This window comes from Scyliorhinus torazame, chromosome 12 (assembly GCF_047496885.1).
Source record: "Scyliorhinus torazame isolate Kashiwa2021f chromosome 12, sScyTor2.1, whole genome shotgun sequence".
NCBI classification, from domain to species: Eukaryota; Metazoa; Chordata; class Chondrichthyes; order Carcharhiniformes; family Scyliorhinidae; genus Scyliorhinus; species Scyliorhinus torazame.
This window is the reverse complement of record NC_092718.1, coordinates 5,663,801-5,684,343: the sequence shown is the minus strand read 5'-3', so window position 1 is coordinate 5,684,343 and position 20,543 is coordinate 5,663,801. Positions and strand designations below refer to the sequence as shown.

The window sequence follows — 20,543 nt, the reverse complement described above, 5'->3', positions numbered from 1 at the left end:
ACTCCACCTACCTGCCCACTCCACCTACCTGCCCCCATTCCACCTACCTGCCCCCACTCCACCTACCTGCCCCCACTCCACCTACCTGCCCACTCCACCTACCTGCCCACTCCACCTACCTGCCCACTCCACCTGCCTGCCCACTCCACCTACCTGCCCACTCCACCTACCTGCCCACTCCACCTACCTGCCCACTCCACCTACCTGCCCACTCCACCTACCTGCCCACTCCACCTACCTGCCCACTCCACCTACCTGCCCACTCCACCTACCTGCCCCCTCCACCTACCCGCCCACTCCACCTACCTGCCCACTCCACCTAACCGCCCACTCCACCTACCTGCCCCCACTCCACCTACCTGCCCACTCCACCTACCCGCCCACTCCACCTACCCGCCCACTCCACCTACCCGCCCACTCCACCTACCCGCCCACTCCACCTACCCGCCCACTCCACCTACCCGCCCACTCCACCTACCCGCCCCCACTCCACCTACCTGCCCACTCCACCTACCCGCCCACTCCACCTACCCGCCCACTCCACTGACTTGTCTACGTCCTTTTGAAATTCTACACTGTCCTGTTCATAATTTACAATAATTCCAAGTTTTATGTCATCCACAAACTTTGAAATTTTCCCCTGCACCCAAGATCGAGATCACTAATATATATCAGGAAAAGCAAGGACCCCTGGGGAACTCCACTACAAACATTCCTCCAGCCCGGAAATATCCGTGGACCATTATTCTCTGCTTCCTATTATTCAGCCAATTTTATATCCACGTTGCTGTCCCTTTTATTCCATGAACAATAACTTTTCTCACCAGTCTATTGTGTGGCACTATTTCAAATACCTTCTGGAAGTCCCTGTATATCACACCAACAAAATTACCCTCATCAACCCTTTCTGTTAAGTCCTCAAAAGGACTCCAAGAGGTTAGTTAAACACTATTTCCCCTTGAGAAATCCATGTTGGCTTTTTCTAATCAACCCACATTTTTCCACGTGACTGCTAATTTATTTCCCAAATAACTGTTTCTAGAAGCTTATCCACCACTGATGTTAAACTGACTAGTCGGTAATTACTCGGGCTGATCCTTCCAACTATTTTTGAACCGGGGGTAACATTTGCAATTCTCCAGCCCTCTGGCACCTCCCTTGAGTCTCGAGGAGACGGGAAGATTATGGTCAGCACCTCTGCAATTTCCACTCTCACTTCCTTCAATATCCCTGGATGCACTTCATCCGGTCCCGGTGACTTGTCAACTTTCAGTACCGACAGTCTCTTCAACAATTCCTCCGAATCAATTTTAAACCGTTCTAGTGACAGAGTTTCCTTGACTGTCACAATGTCCTGAGTAGGCACCTATCTCCTTGGTAAAGACAGATGCAAAGTATTCATTTAATAACTCAGCCATTTAAAAAAAAGAAAATTCATTTACGGGATGTGGTTAGACGAGCATTTATTCCCACACCCAGTGCCCTTCAGAAGGTGGTGGTGAGCTGCCTTCTGGAACCGCTGCAGCCTTGAGGTGTAGGTATACCCACTGTGCTGTTGGGAGGGAGAACAACATGGTGCCAGCCACGCGTGGACATGACCTGCCAGATAGTGCCTCCTGTACCTAACCCTCGCCACCCCTGGACCACCCCCCACCTGTCCTCCCAGTCCCCACCTAAGCCCCCCTCAGCCAGCGGAATGGCTCCCCCCCCCCCCGACCGCGGCAGCGCTGGACGCAGTCCGCAGCCGCCACACGAGGTAGATGAAAACTCAGAGCAAACGTGTCCCACGCCGTCGGGAACTCGGTCCATCGGGGGCGGAGCATCAGGGGAGGGCCTCAGGTGACGGCCTGAGGCCGTCCCAATGGCGTGCACCGTACTCACCGATGATGCCATTTTGGATGGGGCGGAGCATCCGAAAACAGGCACATCCCCCGATTTCGGCGTCAAATGGGATTCTCTACCCGGTCGCGTTTTGCGGTTTCAGCGTCAGTAAGCGGAGAATCCCTCCCTATTTTCTCCCGCCGGAGGAGAATACCACCGATTTGCGAACGCAAATCGGAACGCTATTCGGTATCCCTCGGAATACAAGGTATCGGGCCGCCATTTTGAGTGAAGTCGAGCGACCCACCCTCCCCACAATGCAAAGCAGCCCCCCCCCACCCCCAGATTTCCAGGGTGCCTCCTCACCACCTACACCCCCCCCACAATGCAAAGCAGCCCCCCACCACCCCCAGATTTCCAGGGTGTCCCCCCACCACCTACCCCCAAGTATGGAGTGACCTGACCCCCCCCAGCGACCCCATTAATTGGGAGACATCCCACCCCCCATTGACCCCCTTAATAGGGAGACCCCCCCAGGGACCACCTAACTACTGGGGCCCCCACAGAGACTCCCTGACTAAAGGGACATCCCCCTCTGCCCCAAGAAAGGAGACCCCTGTCTGGAAGCTAGAGAGCAGTCCAGACAGGGGCAGTAAAATAAATTACAGCTGTAACACTTACCTGGAACTCAACCTGTCCATTCCTGCAAGAACAGCTGTGACCTGTGTTTAAACTCCTCAGATCCATTAGCTACAAGCCATTCATTCATTTCCAGTAGTGGGCTGTGATTGACAGCTTCCACAAAACAGCTGCAGCCTTGTTTCATTCATCTCCCTTCATGGATGAGTGACTCTTAAGTGCTGAACCCCAGTGTTTACAAACATCAACCACATCAAAGAGCAGTAAGTGTATTGCAATCGCACGCTTGAATGATTGGATTGCATTTAGTGATTGGAATGCACTTACCTTTTTTACACCCATTTGCATTTATTTACATTCTCCCGCTAGCGTGCAGGCGCAAACCTCGATCCCGCCGGCAGTGCTGAGCGGCATTGCGTCGCCGATCCCGATTGTTTGATTCTCCGCTGCATCGGGGACCTCACTGCTGGCAGCGGGTGGCGGAGAATCCAAGCCTTAATTTCCAAGAACAAGGACCAACAGTGCATCCTTCTTGTTGAACTGGGCGCCAGGGTCCCAGGTTCGATTCCCCGCTGGGTCACTGTCTGTGCGGAGTCTGCACATCCTCCCCGTGTGTGCGTGGGTTTTCTCCGGGTGCTCCGGTTTCCTCCCACATTCCAAAGATGTGCAGGTCAGGTGGATTGGCTGTGTTCCAAAAAAGGTTAGGTGGGGTTACGGGGACAGGGTGGAGGTGTGGGCTTAAGTAGGTTGCTCGTTCCAAGAGCCGGTGCAGACTCGATGGGCCAAATGGCCTCCTTCTGCACTGTAAATTCTATGATTTATGACTGGACAAACTGTTGTAGGAAATTGTCCTGAACACAATCTAGGAGCTTTTACCCCTCTCTGCCCTTTACACTACCATTATCCCAGTCTACATTCGGGTAATTAAGTCCTCCATTATAACTACTCTCTAATGTTTGCATCTCTCTGTAATTTCCCTGCAGATTTGTTCCTCTACCTCCAACCCACTTGGTGGTTGTTAGACTACACCCAGCAATGTCATTGCAGCCTTTTTATTCCTTAGCTCCAAATTGATCCTGTCCTGGAACATTCCGACATCCTCTTTCTCCAGCACTGCAATGCTCTCCTTCACCAATCCCGCCACCTCCCATTGTTTTTGAGCACCTTGTACCCAGGAGTGTTTACCACTTTCTTGAACGGGGTCTTTGTTATCGCCACAACATCATATTTCCAGAACGCAATCTGCACCTGTATGACTCCCCAATCTTATTCACTGTACTTCATGCATTCATGCACATGCACAGTAATCCTGATTTAGACTTCATTACTTTCTGCCTTACTCCAACTTCCCTTACCTTATTCGCTATACACGTGCTTTCTGTCCGTCACAGTATTTTGTGCATCCTGGTATTCCTTGCTAATGTTTCCTCTTGGTTCCCACACTCCTGCCGAGTTAGTTATTCCAAATGGAGTATGAAAGGAATGCAAGCTGTGTATGTAACTCCTCGTAAGTTGCAATTTTTGCGATTATCAGCAAACAGGTTAAGGTGCGAAAAGGAAGCAGCAGCTTGTGATTCTATTGTATCACCAAAAGCTTAGAAGCAAGTTGCTTTCTGCCCTGTCGACCTGCAGTGGTATAAACCAGGAAAGGAATTTTTAAAAACATTGATCAGAATCTGGTAGTTCAAATAAATTACATTTACTGAACTTCCAATTGATTGAAAATATTTCATGTCTGATTACAGAAAATGCGGCAGGATTGCTGTTTCCGACACCTTTTGATAATGCTGCATATTCTGATCCTGCACGCGTACATGGTGACAGTTTACGCAAGAGGCACAAGAGCGCTATGGAGCCTGGCTTGAAGGAACAAATGGTGTGGGGAGGCCGGAACCGCAGTCGTAGTGGTGATGCTTTTGCGGGGCTTATGATGCACAGAGGAAGTATGGACACTGACCCCAGGAAAATTGCAGAAAAATTGGGTGCTGACGCTGAAATATTATCAAAAGCTTTACAAATGGCCACAAGACCAAACACGCTGGAGATTGGCAAACCCAGGCACACGCACCAACAGGTGAGCTTAAATCTAGAAAAGGAACTGAGTGACGAAGACACGCCATATGACTTGGATGAAACATCGGCCAATGCGGAGGATGATAAAACGGACTCTCCTGCTATCTTTGACTTGGAAGATCTGGACGGTGAGCCTGATTATGGAAAGTCGAATGGGAAATCTAACCAAAATCCGAGGCGAGGGCTGCCGCCCAAGCAGTTGCGGAGGAGTATGAGTGTAGGAGCAGGGATCAAACTAGCAGAAAGAAGAGGCGTCCAAAGAGGGTATGACCCACTTTCTCTTCTAGTAGCGGAAACCAATCAGGAGAAAGAGGAGGAAGAAGAGGAGGAAGACTACGATAAATGTCTTTTCACTCCTTCAGCTCGGCGAAACTTGGCTGAAGAAATAGAGATGTACATGGATTCCATGAGCAGTCCCTTGACGAGTCGCACACCCAGCATAGATTTCTCAAAAACTGATGATGATAGTGCGGCATCATCTAATTGCAAAAGTTTGCCTGTAGGAAAGGGGTCAAGGAGGTCTAGCCTTCCAGCAGGCTCCCCCAAAACAACGGGGCTCTGTCGGTCCAGGACATTTCAACCGCATGCAAAGGGAGAATTCAATGTCAAGCAAAGAGACAGGCTCTGGTCCTCACCACCATATTCTCCAAGTAGCAACAAAAGAATGGGAGTTCGAGAGACAGGTGGAGCTTTATCTCTCATGTCGCCACCCCCTTTTACATTGGACTCATTACGACCACCCACTTTTGATGTGCTAAAACACAGCATGTTCTCTGCTGGGAAGGGAGTGGCAGAAAAGGCAAGCAAGTGGTACAGCAAGTTGGCAACATATGCTGTGCCCATCAAGGATAATGATACGGTAAGATTTTGTACTTTGGGAATTTTAAAATGAGGCGGAGCATTTTAAATGAATCATTGATCAGAGAATGGTTACAGCACAGAATTAGGTCATTCAACCCATTGCATCTGTGCCGACTCTGAAGGAACAATTCACCCATTGCCACTTCCACACCTTTTGCCTGTCGCCCTGCACATTTTTCCACTTCCGATAATGATCCAATTCCCTTTTGAAAGCCTCGATTGAACCTGCCTCCTCCACACTCTCAGACAGTACATCCCAGACCTTAACCATTCACTGTGTGATAAACCTTTCTCTTCCTTTGATTTGGGGCTGGTTCCTTGAACCATATTGCACGGTGGCACTGTGGTTAGCACTGCTGCCTCATAGCACCAGGGATCCGGGTTCAAAGAACAAAGAAATGTACAGCACAGGAACAGGCCCTTCGGCCCTCCAAGCCCGTGCCGACCATGCTGCCCGACTAAACTACAATCTTCTACACTTCCTGGGTCCGTATCCCTCTATTCCCATCCTATTCATATATTTGTCAAGATGCCCCTTAAATGTCACTATCGTCCCTGCTTCCACCACCTCCTCCGGCAGCGAGTTCCAGGCACCCACTACGCTCTGTGTAAAAAAACTTGCCTCGTACATCTACTCTAAACCTTGCCCCTCTCACCTTAAACCCCTAGTAATTGACCCCTCTACCCCGGGAAAAGCCTCTGACTATCCACTCTGTCTATGCCCCTTATAATTTTGTAGACCTCTATCAGGTCGCCCCTCAACTTCAGTCGTTCCAGTGAGAACAAACCGAGTTTATTCAACCGCTCCTCATAGCTAATGCCCTCCATACCAGGCAACATCCTGGTAAATCTCTTCTGCACCCTCTCTAAAGCCTCCACATCCTTCTAGTAGTGTGGCGACCAGAATTGAACACTAAACTCCAAGTGTGGCCTAACTAAGGTTCTATACAGCTGCAACATGACTTGCCAATTCTTATACTCAATGCCCCGGCCAATGAAGGCAAGCATGCCGTATGCCTTCTTGACTACCTTCTCCACCTGTGTTGCCCCTTTCAATGACCTGTGGACCTGTACTCCTAGATCTCTTTGACTTTCAATACTCTTGAGGGTTCTACCATTCACTGTATATTCCCTACCTGCATTAGACCTTCCAAAATGCATTACCTCACATTTGTCCGGATTAAACTCCGTCTGTCATCTCTCCGCCCAAGTCTCCAAACAATCTAAATCCTGCTGTATCCTCTGACAGTCCTCATCGCTATCCGCAATTCCACCAACCTTTGTGTCGTCTGCAAACTTACTAATCAGACCAGTTACATTTTCCTCCAAATCATTTATATATAATACAAAGAGCAAAGGTCCCAGCACTGATCCCTGTGGAACACCACTGGTCACAGCCCTCCAATTAGAAAAGCATCCCTCCATTGCTACCCTCTGCCTTCTATGGCCTAGCCAGTTCTGTATCCACCTTGCCAGTTCACCCCTGATCCCGTGTGACTTCACCTTTTGTACTAGTCTACCATGAGGGACCTTGTCAAAGGCCTTACTGAAGTCCATATAGACAACATCCACTGCCCTACCTGCATCAATCATCTTAGTGACCTCCTCGAAAAACTCTATCAAGTTAGTGAGACACGACCTCCCCTTCACAAAACCATGCTGCCTCTCACTAATACGTCCATTTACTTCCAAATGGGAGTCGATCCTGTCTCGAAAAATTCTCTCCAGTAATTTCCCTACCACTGAAGTAAGGCTCACCGGCCTGTAGTTCCCGGGATTATCCTTGCTACCCTTCTTAAACAGAGGAACAACATTGGCTATTCTCCAGTCCTCCGGGACATCCCCTGAAGACAGTGAGGATCCAAAGATTTCTGTCAAGGCCTCAGCAATTTCCTCTCCAGCCTCCTTCAGTATTCTGGGGTAGATCCCATCAGGCCCTGGGGACTTATCTACCTTAATATTTTTTAAGACACCCAACACCTCGTCTTTTTGGATCTCAATGTGACCCAGGCTATCTACACACCCTTCTCCAGACTCAACATCTACCAATTTCTTCTCTTTGGTGAATACTGATGCAAAGTATTCATTTAGTACCTCGCCCATTTCCTCTGGCTCCACACATAGATTCCCTTGCCTATCCTTCAGTGGGCCAATCCTTTCCCTGGCTACCCTCTTGCTTTTTATGTACGTGTAAAAAGCCTTGGGATTTTCCTTAACCCTATTTGCCAATGACTTTTCGTGACCCCTACTAGCCCTCCTGACTCCTTGCTTAAGTTCCTTCCTACTTTCCTTATATTCCACGCAGTCTTCGTCTGTTCCCAGCCTTTTAGCCCTGACAAATGCCTCCTTTTTCTTTTTGACGAGGCCTACAATATCTCTCGTCATCCAAGGTTCCCGAAAATTGCCGTATTTATCCTTCCTCACAGGAACATGCCAGTCCTGAATTCCTTTCAACTGACACTTGAAAGCCTCCCACATGTCAGATGTTGATTTGCCCTCAAACATCCGCCCCCAATCTATGTTCTTCAGTTCCCGCCTAATATTGTTATAATTAGCCTTCCCCCAATTTAGCACATTCATCCTCGGACCACTCTTATCCTTGTCCACCAGTACTTTAAAACTTACTGAATTGTGGTCACTGTTACCGAAATGCTCCCCTACTGAAACATCTACCACCTGGCCAGGCTCATTCCCCAATATCAGGTCCAGTACCGCCCCTTCCCTAGTTGGACTGTCTACATATTGTTTTAAGAAGCCCTCCTGGATGCTCCTTACAAACTCCGCCCCGTCTAAGCCCCTGGCACTAAGTGAGTCCCAGTCAATATTGGGGAAGTTGAAGTCTCCCATCGCCACAACCCTGTTGTTTTTACTCTTTTCCAAAATCTGTTCAATTCCGACTTTCTCCCCGTGTCTGCGTGGTCCCCTGCGGGTGCTCCAGTTTCTTCCCACAGTCCAAAGATGAGCAGGTTAGGTGGATTTACGATACTAAATTGGCTCTAGTTGGAGTTACAAGGATAATGTGGGCCTTGGTGGGGTGCTCTTTCAGAGGGCTCGCTGGGCCGAGTGACCTCCTTCTGCACTATAGGGATTCTATGATTCTGTAGCCGTCATAGGCACGATGGGGCGAATGGTCTGCCTTTTGTCTGAATTTTACACGTCAAAACGGGCTCCTACAGTTATAGGTTCAAACCATCTTCAGAAGAGTTTTCTGTGTGTGTTTTCTGAACTCATTTCTTTGTGTAAGATGCAGAGCTGGGCTGAGAAGTGGCAGGTGGAGTTCAACCTAGATAAATGTGAAGTGATTCATTTTGGAAAGTCCAGTTTGAAGCTGAATACAGGGTTAAAGGCAGGATTCTTGGAAGTATGGAAGAACAGAGGGATCTTGGGGTCCACGTACATTGATCCCTCAAAGTTGCCACCCAGGTTGGTAGGGTTGTTAGAAGGCCTATGGTGCGTTGGCTTTCATTAATAGGGGGATTGAGTTTAAGAGCCGTGAGGTTTTGTTGCAGCTTTTTATAAAACCCTGGTTAGACCACACTTGGAATATTGTGTCCAGTTCTGGTCGCCTCATTATAGGAAGGATGCGGATGCTTTGGAGAGGGTACAGAGGAGATTTACCAGGATGCTGCCTGGACTGGAGGGCATGTCTTATGAAGAAAGGTTGAGGGAGCTAGGGCTTTTCTCACTGGAGCGAAGAAGGAAGAGAGGTGACGTGATAGAGGTATACAAGGTGATGAGAGGCATGGATAGAGTGGATAGCCAGAGACTTTTCCCCAGGGTGGAAATGGCTGTCACGAGGGGACATAATTTTAAGGTGATTGGAGGAAGGTATAGGGGAGATGTCAGAGGTAGGTTCTTTATACAGAGAGTGGTGGGTGTGTGGAATGCACTGTCAGCAGAGGTGGTGGAGTCAGAGTCATTAGGGGCATTTAAGCGACTCTTAGACAGGCACATGGACAGCAGTAAATTGAAGGGGTGTAGGTTAGGTTGATCTTAGATTGGGATAAATGGTCAGCACAACATCGTGAGCCGAAGGGCCTGTACTGTGCTGTACTGTTCTATGTTCTAATAGTATAACATTGTTGTACTCCTCCTCCTTTAGTTACCAGGCCCTAAGTGGGTGTTGGTGACCATGGACCATTGGGTTAAGCCATGGTTATGCTGAGCAAAGTGCAGCATTAGCTTGCCTTTGTCTTTTGCAGTATGGCTAACCAGAAAATTCTCCTGCTCTTACCGCCTGCCATCAGGATATTGGAAGGATTTACAGGCTGATAAGCAACCTGTTTGGCCAGGTTATGAATGCACTTTCCGTGGTCATCAAGTCCTGAATGGAACTTGAACCCGGAGCTTCTGGCTGAGAAGTAAGGGTGCGACCCACTGCGCCGCACTCTTGTACTGCAGTCTAACAAATACAGCCCTTTTAACAAATGCAGATATTGAGACTTATTGTAAATGTAAAGCACAAGAAAATGCATACTCTCTATTCTGTGTACAAAGTGAAAATGTTTTTGATCAACTTTAAATTTTTAGGGACGTCAATCGGAGAGAAATAGTATCTCCTCATTTGGAGCACTGGACCCTGATGCTGCTTCTTTAAATGAGGACCTATATGATGACTTGGACAGACGAGCTTCACCTCAAGTCGGTAGCATGCCTGCAGGTGAGGCCAAAGGATGGGGCCTGAGACAAACCAGTTTGGACAGCTCTGGCAACCATAATGGGGCACCTCGACAGCAACTGCAAATCGGTAAGATAAGCCTCGGGCCTCAGAATAATGCTGTAGCTGACATCACCAAAACTAATTGGCATGGATTTACATTTTAATAAACATTGCAGATAATTTCTCAGAGTAATGTAGCAAATTGCATGATCTGAATAATAGTGTAAGATTTTATTTGATGGTAGTTGGGATGGTTAACTTTATAAAGCTCATGGGGTCTCTGATTCTCTCCTTATTTCATTAATAAAACAACACTTGCAAAACTGGCTTGATCCAATTAGGCAATTATCGGTACAATGAAACTCATTTTTTTTTCAATAAAAAAACCACGTCTAAATGAATCATGGAATTGCTACAGTTCAGGAGGCCTCGGGCCCTTCGAATCTGCACCGACCCTCCGAAAAATCACCCTGCCTAGGCCCATTCCACTGCCCCATCCCCATAACCCCACCTAACCCCCACATCTTTGGGCTGTGGGAGGAAACCGGAGCAACTGGAGGAAACCCACGCAGACATGGGGAGAAAGTGCAAACTCCACACAGTTACCCCAAGGCCGGAATTGAACCCAGGACTCTGGCGCTGAGAGGCAGCAGTGTTAACCACTGTGCCACCGTGCCGCTCTTGTTACAGATGCAGTCATTGGGGTTAGTTATTTTTGCCTTTTAAAAAAATAAATTTAGAGTACCCAATTCAATTTTTTTTCAATTAAGGGACAATTTAGTGTGGCTAATCCACCTACCCTGCACATCTGTGGGTTGTGGGGGTGAGACCCACGCAGACACGGGGAGAATGTGCAAACTCCACACGGACAGTGACCCAGAGCCGGGATCGAACCCGGGACCTCGGCGCCGTGAGGCAGCAGTGCTTACCACTGCGCCACCGTGCTGCCCCTCATTGGGGACAGTTTTTAAAAATAAATTTAGAGCACCCAATTATTTTTTATCCAATTAAAGGGGCAATTTAGTGAATCCAATCCACCTAACTAGCACATCTTTGGGTTGTGGGGGTGAGACCCATGCAGACACGGGAGAATGTGCAAACTCCACACGGACAGTGACCCAAGGCCGGGATTCGAACCCGGGCATTGGGGATAGTTTTAATCGACATCATTGGGTTGTGTTAAAGTGAGAGACAAGCCGGTAGCACAGTGGTTAGCACAGTTGCTTCACAGCTCCAGGGTCCCAGGTTCGATTTCCGGCTTGGGTCACTGTCTGTGCGGAGTCTGCACGTTGTCCCCGTGACTTTGTGGGTTTCCTCCGGGTGCTCCGGTTTCCTCCCACAGTCCAAAGATGTGCGGGTTAGGTGGATTGGCCGTGATAAATTGCACTTAGTGTCCAAAAAGGATGGGTGGTGTTACTGGGTTACGGGGATAGGGTGGAGGGGTGGTCTTGGTTAGGGGGCAGACCCGATGGGCCTAGTGGCCTCCTTCTGCACTGTAAATTCTACGATCTATGATCAGCTATAAAATGGTGTAATTGTGAAGCCGAGGCTAATGGATGATCAGTGTTCCCGTTAGCGTTTGACAGTCAAAGTGCAGCCTCAGCCCAAAAATCTGTGAAATGGACAATTTAGTAAATGCTTTTTTAACTGCTCTGATTTGTTGTTTCAGGCAGTGTTCAATCAACAAGTTCCAACTTTCCTTCAGCAGACAAATCAGATGTAGGATCTTCTCAATATGCAAGCAGCACGAGTATCTTCCAGAATTATGCCATTGAGGTAAACTGAGTTCATGATACACCTGTCTCAATTATCACTGATTCTGTTCAACTACCACAGCTTGAAATGAAAATGAAATGAAATGAAAATCGCTTATTGTCACAAGTAGGCTTCAAATGAAGTTGCTGTGAAAAGCCCCTAGTCGCCACATTCCGGCGCTTGTTCGGGGAGGCTGGTACGGGAATTGAACCGTGCTGCTGGCCTGCCTTGGTCTGCTTTCAAAGCAAGCGATTTAGCCCTGTGCTAAACAGCCCCTCAGTCCTATTGGGAGAACAATTTACATTAAAAGCACTGCGAAAATGTAATAAAGCAACCCAAGGGGCAGCACGGTAGCACAGTGGTTAGCACTGTTGCTTCACAGCTCCACGGTTACAGGTTCGGTTCCCGGCTTGGGTCACTGTCTGTGTGGAGTCTGCACATTCTCCCCATGTCTGTGTGGGTTTCCTCCAGGTGCTCCAGGGTTGTGGGGGCGAAACCCATGCAAACACGGGGAGAATGTGCAAACTCCACACGGACAGTGACCCAGAGCCAGGATCGAACCTGGGACTTCGGTGCCATGAGGCAGCAGTGCTAATCACTTACGCCACCGTGCTGCCCCATTACAGTGTTAATGTAAGCCTGCTTGTGACAATAAAGATTATTATTAACAAGGTTCTACACAGGAGAGTGAAACACAAAAGTGAAAGAGTGTAAGGAACAGCACTCCTAACCACTGCGCCACCGTGTATCCTTTCTCAAATAAGAAATCAAACGGCCGACAGTGTTCCTGATGTGGTTTTACTCAAACCCTGTGCAGCTGTAACGAGATTTCTTTATTGTTGTATTCTAATTCACTTGCAATAATGGTCAATGTGCCATTTCTTCCAAATTGCTTTCTGTACTTGTATGTTAACTGCCTGCATTCCTTGCACCAACTCAGCCAAGTATCCCTGAATATCAACATTTACAAATTTCACACCTTTTTAAAACTATTCTACTTTTCCATTCTTATGTCTCCAGCACTGAACCTTGCACTCCACCAGTTGCAGTTTGTCAACTTGGAAATATCCCCGTTATCCCATGTTTTACCTCCTGCCCTTTAATCAATCCTCTATCCAAGTTCATATATTACCACAGCTCCAGAAGCCTTGATTTTGCCTATTAACCTTTTTGCATTTGGAAATCCAGATATATTACATCAACTGGATCCCCCTAATCTACCAACTCGATACATCCTCAGAAACTTTTTTGTCAAACAGGATTTCCCATTTATAAAACCATGTTTGACTAGCTCTACTGTAGTTCTCCAAGCTTCCTTTTTAAATAAACAAATATTTTTATTCAACTTTTAAAAGTTTATACATAACAACCAAACAATTATAAACCACCCGGAACCCCCCCCCCCCCACCGAACCAAAAGACCCCCAATAGGAACCCCCCCCCCCCCAGCTCTCTCCTCTCCTCCCTCCCTCGCAACCAATGGTGAGCAGCTCTTTGAAGTACAGAATAAACGGCTGTCATCTCTGGTGGACCCCTCAATTGCCCCCCTCATGGTGCACTTAACTTCCTCGAGAAAAACTCCATAAGATCCCCCAGCCACACTGAGGCACTGGATGGAGAAGCTGACCTCCACCCTATCAGCAACCACCTTCGAGTAATCAGCGAGGCGAAGGACAGGGTTATCAGCCCCCTCCCCCATCTGCAGCTCCGGCAGGCTTGACACCCCAAACATAGCCCCTAAAGGTCAGGGCTTCAGTACCATTTGTAAAATCGCTGACATGGTGCTAAAGGAGAGACTCCGATCCCTGCGAGCTCAGGGCATGACCAGAACATGTGCATATGATTAGCCGATGAGCCCCACACCACTCCCACTCATCCTCCACTCCCCGAAGCAACCTGCTCATCCTAGACTTTGTCAAATGGGCCCTACGTATTACCTTCAACTGTATGAACCCTAATCTCACACACAAAGATGTTGCATTCACCCTCCACAGGGCCTCGTACCACACCCCATCCTCCAATTCAAATCCCAGCTCCTCCTCCCACTTAGACGTAACTCCCTCCCTCCACAGATACTGCATCCTCTGCCATAATCCTAGCATAAATCCCTGAGCTACTCCCCTCCTCCATCCCAGCCAGCGACAGAACCTTCTCCAGCAACCAGGACAGCGGCACCCCAGGGAATGTCGGAAAGATCGTTCTCGCGAAATTACCTAAACGTATCCACCTGCGAAAGCCCAAATTTCCCCGACAATTCCTCCAAGCTCACAAATCGCCAATCCAAAAACAAATCCCTCATCCCTTCCACCCCCTTCTCCTCCCATCCACTGAACCTGGGATCCAACCTCGCCGGCTCAAACATGTGGTTCGCACAAATCAGCGCCAACTTTGATGGGGGCTGGTTTTGCACAGTGGGCTAAACAGCTGGATAAAAGCAAATTACTGCGGATGTTGGAATCTGAAACGAAAGAGAAAATGCTGGAAAATCTCAGCAGGTCTGGCAGCATCTGTAGGGAGAGAAAAGAGCGAACGTTTCGAGTCCGATGACTCTTTGTCAAAGCTAACAGACAGAGAAAGTGGGGAATATTTATACTGTGGAGTGAGAATGAAAGATGAGTTATAGCCACAGTAACCCAGGGAAACTGGGTGCTAATGGCCACAGAAACCAAGGGGAAAGAGTGTTACTGGCAGTCCCCAGAGAGGACAAAAGGTGTGAAAGGTCAAACAGCAGGGAAACTAACATCAGAGGATGAACTGTAGATGTGGGGGGAGGGGAAGGGGAAGCACAGAGGAGAAAGGTTAAGGAAAGGTGGATAAGATTGGGGGGGGGGGTAATATATGTTAAGAAAGAAAGAAATGGTAAAAGACATTTAAAATGAAATGAAAACAAATGGGTCGAGGTGGGGTAGAGCTGATCTGAAGTTGTTGAATTTGTTGTTCAGGTCGGAAGGCTGCAGCGTGCCTAACCGGGAGATGAGATGTTGTTCCTCCAGTTTGCGGTGAGCTTCACTGGAACATTGCAGCAGGCCAAGAACAGACATGTGGGCATGGGAGCAGGGTCTTGTGTTAAAATGGCAAGCAACGGGAAGGTCAGGGTCCTGAATGCGCACATACCAAAGATGCTCAGCAAAGCGATCACCCAGTCTGCGTTTGGTCTCTCCGATATAGAGGAGACCACATTGGGAGCAGCGAATGCAGTAGACCAAATTGGAAGAGATGCAAGTGAAACGCTGCTTAACCTGGAATGAGTGTTTTGGGCCTGAGATGTTGAGCATGGAAGAGGTAAAGGGGCAGGTGTTACACATTCTGCGATTGCATGGGAAGGTGCCATGGGTGATGGGAGAGGTACTGGGTATGGTGGAGGAGTGGACTAGATTGTCTCGGAGGGAACGGTCTCTGCGAATGCTGACAGAGGGAGTGAAGGGAAGATGTGTTTGGTGGTGGCATCGCGCTGGAGTTGGCGAAAATGGCGGAGGATTATGCTTTGCATACGGAGGCTGGCGGGATGAAATGTGAGAACCCGGGGGACTCTATCAGCTTTGACAAAGAGTCATCGGACTCGAAATGTTAGCTCTTTTCTCTCCCTACAGATGCTGCCAGAGTTGGAGTTTGTGTGGAGTTCCAACTGGGAGGCTGGTGAAGTAGGTATTGAAGAGATTAAGGACGGCACGGTAGCACAGTGGTTAGCACCGAGCTGCACAGCGCCAGGGTCCCAGGTTCGATTCCCAGCTTGGGTCACTGTCTGTGCGGAGTCTGCACGCTCTCCCCGTGTCTGCGTGGGTTTCCTCCGGGTGCTCCGGGTTCCTCCCACAGTCCCGAAAGATGTGCTTATTCGGTGAATTGGACATTCTGAATTCTCCCTCAGTGTACCCGAACAGGCGCCGGAATGTGGCGACTTGGGGATTTTCACAGTAACTTCATTGCAGTGTTAATGTAAACCTACTTCTGACAGTAATAATAAAAAGATTTATAAGTGTTTTTAGATAGCGAAATTATGCAAAAGAGCCTCTGTGATGTCATGTTTAGTGTTGAAGTGGAACTATGTGGTCTTAATGATGAATGAAATGTAGCTTGAAGCTCAATGATGCGTTGACCCAGATATTAAGATGATGTCTGGTTCAATCTGAGTGAGCATTTGAGGAGAGAAAAGGATGATGGGGAATGATAGAGTTTTGGGCAACTTAAATGTACCAAATTATCTAAGGCTATACCCTGACAGAGAGATAAAGGGAGAAGCAAACATTGGCAGAGATTTACAGGAGGTTGTTAAAGGCTTAGCAGGAGATAGTTGGGGAGGAAGATTTGGAGAAATATGGAAAAAGTATAAGGAGAATCCCAGAGAAATGGCCAAAACTCCTGCCACAAATTTGTGGAACTTTTGGGAGGAGGAAAAGAAATAAAAACTGAGTCGAAGTCATGATAGAAAAATTAAATATTTTGCAGGCAAAGTAAGGGATAATTGCATGTACCTTGTCTGATGGTGCTCAGGTAAGGAATATAGTGTCAGGAATCATAGATGCTGACTTGAGTCTCAGTGCTTTGTGACTGGCTACACAGGGGGAGGGGGAATAGTTATGAAGGGAAATTTGAGATGTTAGAACTTCTTAATGTTTGCAATTCTCCAGTCCTCTGGCACCACCCCTGAGTCTAAGGAATATTGAACAATTATAAGCAGTGCCTCCGCAATTTCCACTCTCACGTCCTCCTTTTGCCATGGCCTGGGCCTTCATCTCCATGGCATCATCTTCCTTGGTAAAGACAGATGAAAAGTATTAATTTAATATCGCAGCTATGCCCTCAGCCTCCGTGGGCAGCACGGTAGCACAGTGGTTAGCACTGTGACTTCACAGCGCCAGGGTCCCAGATTCGATTCCCCGCTGGGTCACTGTCTGTGCAGAGTCTGCACGTTCTCCCCGTGGCTGCGTGGGTTTCCTCCGGGTGCTCTGGTTTCCTCCCACAGTCCAAAGACGTGCAGGTTAGATGAATTGGCCATGCTAAATTGCCCTTAGTGACCAAAAAGGTGAGGAGGGTTTATTGGGTTACGGGGATAGGGTGGAAGTGGGGGCTTAAGTGGGTCGTGCAGACTTGATGGGCCGAACGGCCTCCTTCAGCACTGTATGTTCTATGTCTACGTCTAACTGTAAATCCCCTTTTTTGATGCACAATTGGTCCTACCCCACCTTTTACCGCCCTTTTAGTTTATATGCCAAAAGACTTTGGGATTCCCCTTTATGTTAGCTGCTAGCCTCTTCATACTTCCTCTTTACTTCTGTTATTTGCTTTGTCACCTCTTCTCTAAACCTTCTATATTCAGCCTGGTTCTTAATTGTATTTTCTATCTGATGTCTGTCACAGGCATACTTTTTTCTCTTTATCTAACTCTCTCATAATCCAGGGAACTCTGGCTTTATTTGTCATATCTTTCCCTTTCGAGGGAGTGTGCCCTTGAAGATAGCCCACTGTTCAGCCAAGAGAGTTCCTGCCAATCTTTGATTCCGGTTTATTCGACCCAGGTCTCTTCTTACTCCTTTGAAGCTGGCTTTCCCAGTTTATTATTTTTACTGTGATTGTTCTTTATCATTTTCCGCAGCAACCCTAAACATTATAATACAATGATTTCTGTTCCCAAAATGTTCCTCTACTGACACTTGATCCACGTGGTCCACCCCATTCCCAAGAACCAGGCCTAGAAATTCTGGCCGCCGCATTATAGGAAGGATGTGGAAGCATTGGAAAGGGTGCAGAGGAGATTTACCAGAATGTTGCCTGGTATGGAGGGAAGATCTTATGAGGAAAGGCTGAGGGACTTAAGGCTGTTTTCATTAGAAAGAAGAAGGTTAAGAGGTGACTTAATTGAGGCATACAAGATGATCAGAGGATTGGATAGGGTGGACAGTGGGAGCCTTTTTCCTCGGATGGTGATGTCCAGCACGAGGGGACATAGCTTTAAATTGAGGGGAGATAGATATAGGACAGATGTCAGAGGTAGGTTCTTTACTCAGAGAGTAGTAAGGATAAGGAAAGCCCTGCCTGCAACAGTAGTGGACTCGCCATCACTAAGGGAATTCAAATGGTCATTGGATAGACATATGGACAATAAGGGAATAGTGTAGATGGGCTTTAAAGTGGTTTCACAGGTCGGCGCAACATCGAGGGCCGAAGGGCCTGTACTGCGCTGTAATGTTCTATGTTCTAAATGTCCCTTTCCTTGTTGGACTGGAAATTGGAAACATTCAGCTGCAGAAAACTTTCCTGAACACACTATAGGAAGTCTTGCCCCTCTCTGCCCTTCACACCACTACTATTCCAGCCTATATTTGGGTAAGTAAGGCCCCCCATTATGACTACTCTATAATTTTTGCACCGCTCTGTAATTTCCTTGCAGATTTGTTCTTCTACATCTTTCCTGCTAGTTGGTGGCCTATACATAATACTGAACAATGTCATTGTTTTGACAAGAGTCATCCAGACTCGAAACGTTAGCTCCCTTCTCTCTCCACAGATGATAATCTTTTTATTGTCACAAGTAGGCTTACATTAACACTGCAGTGAAGTTACTGTGAAAAGCCCCTAGTCGCCACATTCCGGCGCCGGTTCGGGTGCACTGAGGGAGAATTCAGAAATCTCAACCGGTCCGGGCATTGACCCCGCGCTGCTGGCCTTGTTCTGCATCACAAACCAGCTGTCTAGCCCACTGAGCTAAACCAGCACTCATGTGGGGCGAAATTCTCCGGTATCGGCGCAATGTCCACCGACCGGCACCACAAACGGCACAAATCAGTCGGGCATCGCGCCGCCCCAAAGGTGCGGAATCCTCCGCATCTTGGGGGGCCGAGGCCCAACCTTAAGGGGCTAGGCCGGCGCCGGAGTAATTTCCGCCCCGCCAGCTGGCGGAAAAGGCCTTTGGTGCCCCGCCAGCTGGCACGGAAATGACATCTCCGGGCGGCGCATGCGCGGGAGCGTCAGCGGCCGCTCACGGCTTCCCCGCGCATGCGCTGTGGAGGGAGTCTCTTCCGCCTCCGCATGGTGGAGACCGTGGCGAAGGCGGAAGGAAAAGAGTGCCCCCACGGCACAGGCCCGCCCGCGGATCGGTGGGCCCCGATCGCGGGCCAGGCCACCATGGGGGCACCCCCCGGGGCCAGATCGCCCCGCGCCCCCCCCAGGACCCCGGAGCCCGCCCGCGCCGCCTTGTCTCGCCGGTAAGGTAGGTGGTTTAATCTACGCCGGCGGGACAGGCATTTTAGCAGCGGGACTTCGGCCCATTCGGGCCGGAGAATCGCGGGGGGTGGCCCCGCCAACCGGCGCGGCGCGATTCCTGTCCCCGCCGAATCTCCGGTGCCGGAGAATTCGGCAACCGGCGGGGGCGGGATTCACGCCAGCCCCCGGCGATTCTCCGACCCGGCAGGGGGTCGGAGAATCTCTCCCGTGATGCCAGACCTGCTGAGATTGTCCAGCATTTTCTGTTTTTGTTTCAGATTCCAGCATCCGCAGTAACTTGCTTTTACCTTAATGTAATTGCCACCCTTTTTTTCTGCAATTTTAGCCAAATAGATTCTGTCCTTGTTCCCTCTGGGACATCCTCTTTCTCCAGCACTGCAATGCTGACCTTAATACTGCCACCCCTTCCCATTTTCTTCCTTTCCTAACTTGCCCAAACGCCTTGTACCCAGAATATTTATGACCCAGTCCTGCTTTGAGCAAGGCCTCCGTTACAGCCACAACACCCTGTAACTCACTAATCTTATTTGCCATACGCCATGTATTCGCATACATGCACATTAACCCTGACTTAAACATTATTACTTAAATCCGTTCTGCCGATGATCGGGCACGCATGCGCAGTGTGGCCGCATTCTTTTTATATGTTTGGGGCCATTTTGAAGGCCGATTGCAGGCGGCATTATGAATAGCCGGCTGCTGCAGTTGTTGCGTGCGGATTTACGCAATCGGGAGCGCCCTCGACTTTGACAATGCCTGCTATAAGTAGTACCCGAAAACCAAAATTATATGAAATCTGAAACTCAATGGGCCCCGAGGGTTTCAGATAAAGATTCTTGACCTGTCTTTCATATCCGAGACAATGTTTGTAATTTAGACAATAGAGCAAGAGTAAAGAGGGGAAAGTACTTTCTATAGTGAAAAATTAGCGTTCATAAGAGGAAATAGTTAAGAGAAATAGTAAGTTTCATTCAATTGGGGAAAAACGATTGTTGTTGAATCAAGACTTTCTGTTTGAGACTCTTGTTTGTTTAACAGAAACGTAACTTTAGATGGGCCATGTGTATGAGAATTATCGCAGTACGTGGTGATAACAGGACCAGCATTTCATTTTGGCATTGTTCTATTCAACTTAATTCCATCATATCAGGATTGTTGTGAATTTGACAGCCTTTGTCAGCTTCTTTGAAACAGAGTTAAAGAAAAACATGCTTATTGTCCATGTTTCAGATTCTTATCTCCAGCTGTTCTCGATGTCGAACTTGCGACTCACTCGTGTATGATGAGGAAATAATGGCTGGCTGGACAGCAGATGACTCCAATCTCAACACGACATGTCCATTCTGTGGCAATCTGTTCCTTCCTTTCCTGGGTATTGAAATTCGAGATCTACGAGGCCCTGGCAGGTAATTAGTTGCATGCTGATATAAAATGTGAAGGAGCAAAGTACGTCTCATTAATTCTTCTTTTCCTTGGGTGTTTGGGAAGTTGGGAATATTTTCTGTTTATTCGCTTT

General features: G+C 48.3%; 1 protein-coding gene across 5 annotated transcripts in view; it reads left to right on the top strand.

The window, feature by feature from the left end:
- dennd4a (DENN/MADD domain containing 4A) overlaps nt 1-20,543 on the top strand; it is a 241,784-nt gene that overhangs the window by 198,604 nt on the left and 22,637 nt on the right. For all 5 annotated transcript variants that reach the window (XM_072470324.1, XM_072470323.1, XM_072470320.1 and 2 more), the window contains 4 exons: nt 4,206-5,392; nt 9,925-10,141; nt 11,724-11,830; nt 20,258-20,433. In XM_072470324.1, the coding sequence (XP_072326425.1) occupies nt 4,206-5,392; nt 9,925-10,141; nt 11,724-11,830; nt 20,258-20,433 (1,687 nt within the window). The remainder of the gene's footprint in view (nt 1-4,205; nt 5,393-9,924; nt 10,142-11,723; nt 11,831-20,257; nt 20,434-20,543) is intronic.